This window comes from Octopus bimaculoides, chromosome 13 (genome assembly GCF_001194135.2).
Source record: "Octopus bimaculoides isolate UCB-OBI-ISO-001 chromosome 13, ASM119413v2, whole genome shotgun sequence".
Classification (NCBI taxonomy): Eukaryota; Metazoa; Mollusca; class Cephalopoda; order Octopoda; family Octopodidae; genus Octopus; species Octopus bimaculoides.
Genome location: NC_068993.1, coordinates 44,205,352 through 44,212,355, shown reverse-complemented (window position 1 = coordinate 44,212,355; position 7,004 = coordinate 44,205,352). Strand labels below are relative to the sequence as shown.

Genomic DNA, 7,004 nt, shown 5'->3' with positions numbered 1-7,004 from the left:
AAAACAAAAAAAAAACAAACTCTGAAGAGGTTCTGCCCCCATACAGTTTAAAATGATAATTTTAAATTCTTAACATTGGATTTGACCCAAATGCTTCAAATTATGCATTACTAAGGGGCCAGAATTGAAATACATGCAGGTTTTTTGAGTTTCTTTTGTACTTTTTAAAAATTTATTTGTATTTAAATTTTAACTTCAAACTATGATACAAAAAAATTAACTATACATCCTCAACTCTCCACTTTCTTGTCATATATATATATACATATACATATAAATATATATATGACAGACTTCAGCCAACCAAATTCATTAATGGTCAACCCAAAACTATAACTGAAGACACTTACCCAGGGTTTTGTACAGTGGGATCGAATTCAGAACAATGTGATTGTAAAACCAACTTCTTAACCACATATCCATGCCTGCACATAAATATGACTATTTATGTAAAATAGAATGTCACATTCTGGGTGATGTATTAACTCTCGATCACTCAGACTTATAGGATTAAGTAAGAAATCAGTTTATATCTTCCTCTTTACCAATAACCATCATATAACTGCATATCATTCATTCTTTCTCTCTTTCCTTTCTTCAATTATCCATTCTTGTTCTAACTTCTACCTCTCAAAAAGTTATCAATATCCTTAAGCAGCATAAAACCTTTATTAATGATATACTTACCTGTATCAGCAATTGTTCCAACAGCAGTAATTGTCTCAGGTTTCTCTCTGAATATGAAGTTTGCAAGCCATATTGTATAAACACCAATTTCCAAGATACCCCCACCACCCAAAGAGCACTGAGAAATACGTGGCTTTGAAAATATGTCAACAAAAAATGCCACATCTAAGTAGCGTATCTTTCCTATGGTTCCAGACTCAATTTCTTCTCTAATAGCTGCGTAAGCTGGGAAGAAGTTAGACCACAAACCCTGAAAGTAAAACATTTATGTGGAAGGTAAAAATAAATAAACAAGAGAGAGAGAGAGAGAGAGTGCAAGAAGAATAAAAGAGAAATGCATATAAATAAAGTGAAGGGGAGAAAGACATGTAAGTTTAAATTTTTCTTTTACTAAACTGTAAGCTGCAAAAGTTCCTGATGGTTATCCAGAAGGAAGAGGTATTTTTAATGAGAATTAATCATAACGTTTTGGTCCTCGATGTATGATCCCTACCTAAAAGTTGCGGAACAAACACAATGTCTATTGCTTCTATTTGAGTCAACATGACTTTGAGAGGCAAGATATTCAACCTCGTTGCAATTGACTACAAAGTAAATAAGAACAATCCTTTATAAAGCAATCCAAGCAAATGAATATGTACTGACAGAGAGAAAAAAAAAAAATTTTAGTATTGTTTGAAATGGAATTTTTGACTCGGGTAATCTTCAAAAGGCCTTCTGATATATGGTGAAAAGGGAACATGGGGAAAATTGGTTGAGATACATTGCTTTATGTCATTACTTAGCCAGCTAGAAAGAGAAACTAAACTGCCCCAAATCACAACCTAACATCTTAAAAAAGAACACAGACAATGAAGCTTCAAATAATACTACCTCTGAAAAAAGAGGGGAAGGTCACAGTGGGAAAGATTTTGATCATGAATTTTCTTGATTATGGCTGATGTAGGGTTAAAAAACAGTATATCAACATTCACCATTTCAGTAGTAACCCTTTAGCGTTCAGTCTACTCTGTTAAATGTAATGCTTCTTTATCACATTGTTTTGAATTAACCATGCATTATCTCATAGCTTTGAGAGTTTGATGATGTGATTATATCATTTTAGAATGACATTGGAGGATAGGTATGAGGGCTCAGATCTAGCCAGTTTGAACATAAAATAGGTAGAACATTTTGGGTCTGGATAAGGCTGGCTTAAATGCTAAAAGGTTAAATGTCATACCTCCATAAAAAATAATTTCTGTGATTTTGCAAGTTCAAGCATTTCCACTGTCTCTTTCAGATTATTACCACAGGTTTTCTCACACAGAACTGGTTTGCCATTGTTAAGCATGAGAATGGAAAGAGGATGATGGTAACAGTTGATGGTTGAAAGGTATACCAAATCTGTGAGAGACATAGAATAAAATTACTATTTTTGGATTCAAAGGAATTTATTTATTTCATTCATTTTATGATAAACAGTAATAAATGATTTTTAGACATGGTCTATATACATACATGCACACACACACACACTTGTTGGTTGCCAGATGTATGCATGCGCATACACACACACAGATACAAACACATGTAAATACACACATATTATACATATGCTTTCCATGCTGGCATGAGTTGGATGGCTAAGTGTCTGAGTCAGTTCTTATTTGCAATTATTTTCCTCCTAGATGGGCTGGAGGACCACTTCTTGTTTGTATGTTCCAATTTGAATTTGTTTCTGTTTCCTAACACCAACTAATTTACAGTGTGTTTATTCATTCATTCATTCATACATACACACATATGTATGGACTACTGGTATGGTCTGTTAAATCAGTTATATTGTGCTAAGTATTACAGTAAAATTTATGAAAACTGAATTTTGTATAAGAACAAAACTAATTAAAATAAAATAGAATATCTAAGAAGTTCATAAAATAATATAAAAGATTTGCAGCCAGGTTTAGACTAAAATTATTTCATACCTATGTTGGGATCTTTGGCAAATTCTTCATAGCTGTCATATACATTTGATATCTTAAATTCTTCAGCATATTTCTTAGCCTTCTCTAAAGACTTGGATACCACAGCAGTTATCTGAATAAAAAACAAAATAATTTCATGCATAACTGGGTTATACATTGGAATGTTGATAGTTGATAATGTACATAAATAAATAAGGACTTATAAATATATTGATATAATAATAATATTCTTTCTAATTTTGGTAAATGATGAAAAGCAGTGGAATTTGAACTCAAAATTTAATGAGTTGGTAAAAATGCTGCTAAGCATTTTGTTTGGCATGCTAACATCCCTCTGAAGATTGCTGGCGTTGTGCCAAAATTTGATACCATTATTATTATTCCTGTATTTTTGGAAGGTCATTCTGCCAATAAAAATATATACACTACTCATATTTCATTTCTTTAGTGATTGATCAGTGAAAGTCTTTCATTACACATCTGTAACCTTTTTAATGACTTCTCTGTAGAAACCATGCCAAATCAGACCAGAGTCCAGTGCTGCTTGCCAGCCCTGGTCAAACTGTCCAACCCATGCCAGCACGGACAACGGACATGTGCCACAACCATGTAATTCCAAATTCATTTCCACTGTGTAGTACTTTTGACTGACAAATACCTTGTGTTATTTAGTAGACAAAAATAGTGCAGAAACGCATTTTGTGCATGCATAAGTGTCTGTGCACTGCATAATCTTCATTGAATTTGTGAACATTTTTGAAAAAACTTATTACTGAATACATGATACAAATATTGAGTTTCTTATTTTATTTAAAACATAGCACACCTATGTTTAATCAAGTTGAATCAAGTGCACAGAAAGTGATTATTTATACATGCATGTGTGAGCACATACACCTGTCTGTAAACCAAATGATAGAAGTGATTTATCAGAAAGAGGTGATTTATCAGATAGAGGTGACAGTTATAGTGGGCTACGAGATAAAGAGGGGGAGGAGAGAAACGACAAGAAAGAACAAAAGAGGAGGAACGAGTGTAGTGGAATCCATTCTCTGCCTTATCCTCCTCCCATGCAGAGCAGTAGTACACAGTAAGCAGATACTACACCACTTCTGCTCCCTCCCTTTGTGTCTCTCACTCTATCACACCTCTCCTTCCTTTTCGTGTTAGCCACATTGTTTTATCTCTGTTGTAACGGTTAGTCTGAATGAAATGTTACAAAGTGATAAAGTTTATGTTGTAATCTAAACAAACATGCTCTAAATATGTTTTAAAATGCAATGTCATTCTCATATCAACCACTTTACCAGTTGGTTTCATATCGGGAGTTGAGATAACCATTGCAATCACCAGAAAACGCTGAAAGGAGTAGTATGGCGTGGGTTCTTTGCCTTTAGAGATCTGAAAATGTCACGTGCAGTCAGCTGATGGTACTGAAACAAAATCATTCTAAGTCAAAACTCAGAGAGAAAAAAACTTTAGTTCATTAGACTTACGTCCCTTGAATTTGAAAAAGAAAAAAAAGAATCGGTACTGTACGGGGAATATTTATTAATTTGTTACCAACATTTCTTATCAAGAACACTTTCAGCTTGTGAGAGGATACATCTGTGGAAAGAGAAGCCCATACAACTGTAGAATCTTTAAAGAACTGCAGAAACTACTCGGCTGCTGCTTCCATTTCGTAATAAATCAGAATTCAGTTCCTTTCATGTTTCATAATAGATGAAGCAGTGAAATGAAAAATGAGAAATTAAACCATTGTCATACAGAACTCTCTTGTTTTCAGTATAACATTATTTATAAGCTAGGCAAGACAATGTTGCTGTTGACAAATTGTCCAGGATTTATGCAGTAATGTTGGATACAGACATACTTCATGGAACCAATAAGAGTTTGTGTTATCTTGGCATTACAGGCATGTTGGTTTGTTTTGTGCATGTTTGAAATCTTTCATATTTTGTAGAAGAAATCAAAAGTATTCTGTCTACATGTTCAACATGCACTGAAATAAAGTTGTTTTATTATGCAATACCTACTTATATGATAAAAGCTACCCAGGCCTTTGAGAGACTAGGTTTTGATTTTAAGGGAGTTTTCTCTCGACTATAAAAAAAAAGTGATATTTGCTGTCCATTGTGGATGAATTCTGCAGGTGCTGTTTTGCTTTCCCATCTGCCAATATGACAACAAAAACTATAATAAAGTTATGTACACTATTTACATTAGTCAAACTGATGTCCTCTTCTAGAAATATAGAAATGTATAATAAGGTTTTCATCAAAATCTTAATTTTGGAATGCCATCATATATTCATCCTGACTGTGGTACATCTTTCATGTCAAAGAATTTTTAACAATTCTTGCACTAGCAAGATATAGCTACTACCAGAACCATTCCTTATAATCTACAAAGGAATGTACAAACAGAACTTTATAATGCAATTATTTGGAGGACGATATTTCTCATCCTGAGATCGTAACATTTGAAACTCATAGAATGGGAACTAATTTTTCTTGCTGCACTTCATTCATTCCTTTCTCTGTTCTCAACTTCAACAAGTTGCACTCCACACAAACGTCTTAACTATTGGTGTAAATCTTTAAGTGTCCATCCCTTCATGGCTCTCTTCTCTAAATAACAAAATGTTTTTGAATTGTCACAATCACCAAGGTAAATATACTTTGGTAGAGGAGGTGGAACACCTGGAAGTGAATCCTCACTTCAAAGATATCAAGTGTTGTTATAAGACACCTTGTTACTTATGGTGATGTCTCTTCACTTAAGCCACCAGTATCCAAACCTCTCAAAGAAAAGAAAACTCAGAACAGTCCTGAACTCAATGCTTCTACATCTATTAATACTTTAGACTCTTCTGAATCAAACATCAGGGAGTGGTGAGTGGAGATGATGAGCCCTTCCCAACAACCAGACTGTTTCTCCTCCTGTCACTCCAGTTGCACTAAACACATTCCACTGCACTTAAAAGATCATGTTCAATGATCTGTCTTTTGTTTAATCTTTTTCAGTCATTAGACTACGGCCATGTTGGGGCACCACCTTGGAGAATAATGTTAATCGAATGAATCGACCCCAGCATTTAGTTTTTTTAAGCTTGGTACTTATTCAATTGTGTCTTTTGCCAAACCGCTAAGTTATGGGGACATAACGAATTCCGAAACGAAGTCTTCGGTAATTTAATAGTGCTAACAATGATTTTTTTTTTTACATAAGTGCTAAGAGCACAATAGTACACAATCGATTAGATCGAATTGATCGTTTTGCATTTGAGGTATGAAAAGCAAAGTCAACTCCAGTGGAATTTGAAAGTAAACAGATGTGATTAAATGCATCAAGCCATTCTACCGATTCTGCCAATCCTTGATAAAAAAGTACTAGTTTATTTTTCTTGGGTTTTATTCACTATGTAATGAAGTATATAGTGCTATTACTAACCAGAAATGGGTCTCAAAGCAAGACCGATTCATAATAGTACAATAAACAAGGGAGGCTACTTAGTCCAATAGTGGTGGGTCACCAGTCTTTATCCTCATTCAAATTGAACATTACTGCTTATCGTAATTTGGCAAGTTTTATTTGCCAGACATTTCTGGCAAATAAAACTTGCCAACTTATGATAAGCACTTGCCGAGAACGTAAAGCGGCAGCGCATAGACAAGACTGGCCAGATCTACCAGAAGAGGGCAGGAACTGCGAAAGCATCCTATGAAGTTGTTCTCCTGGTGGCCAAACACATGAAGGCGCATACCATTGCAGAGTCTCTTGTCATGCCAGCGGCAAAGATCTTGGTCAGGCACGTGATTGGAGATGAGGCGGCGGCGAAGTTGGAGGGTGTTTCCGTCTCTAGCAACACTGTATAGCGCCGTATCGAGGAGATGTCGGTCGACATTGCCGATCGAGGGAGTGAGAGCCTCAAAGTATGGGTTTGCCATTCAACTCGACGGCCGTAACCAACTGCTGTCAACTACGTCTGCTTCACGCAGAATAATGCTGTGAAGACTGAGCTACTGCTGAGCCAGGAGCTGTCCAACACAACGAAACGCAGAAAATTTCTGTCTCGCTATTGGTTATAAATACACAGTTTTTTCGATTTTTATACCTCTGTAACTTTTTCCCCAATTTTTTTTTTTTCCTTCACAACATCATACCAATTAGACTGGAAAACTGTATTATTGTAGCCGATTTTCAGATTTTTTACTGTCTTTAAAAAAAAATGCATATTTTGCGAATGAAAAAAACTAGATCCGTACGCGTACATGTATACAAAAATGCATAGATACTTACGAATAGATCAAAATATACAGTTACACACATACACACTGATGAAAG

At 35.0% G+C, this 7,004-nt stretch overlaps 1 protein-coding gene across 2 annotated transcripts in view; it reads right to left on the bottom strand.

The window, feature by feature from the left end:
- LOC106873779 (trans-1,2-dihydrobenzene-1,2-diol dehydrogenase) overlaps positions 1-6,998 on the bottom strand; it is a 9,482-nt gene extending 2,484 nt beyond the window's left edge. Inside the window, exons 1-4 of one of the 2 annotated variants that reach the window (XM_014921287.2) lie at positions 6,960-6,998; positions 2,655-2,766; positions 1,910-2,073; positions 688-937 (exon numbers count right to left, since the gene is read on the bottom strand). In XM_014921287.2, the coding sequence (XP_014776773.1) occupies positions 688-937; positions 1,910-2,073; positions 2,655-2,766; positions 6,960-6,989 (556 nt within the window). In that variant the 5' untranslated portion in view covers positions 6,990-6,998. Of the gene's footprint in view, positions 1-687; positions 938-1,909; positions 2,074-2,654; positions 2,767-6,423; positions 6,596-6,959 lie in introns of those variants that run through there. The other variant, XM_014921285.2, reaches the window with a different exon arrangement.
- Positions 6,999-7,004: the final 6 nt, after the last annotated feature.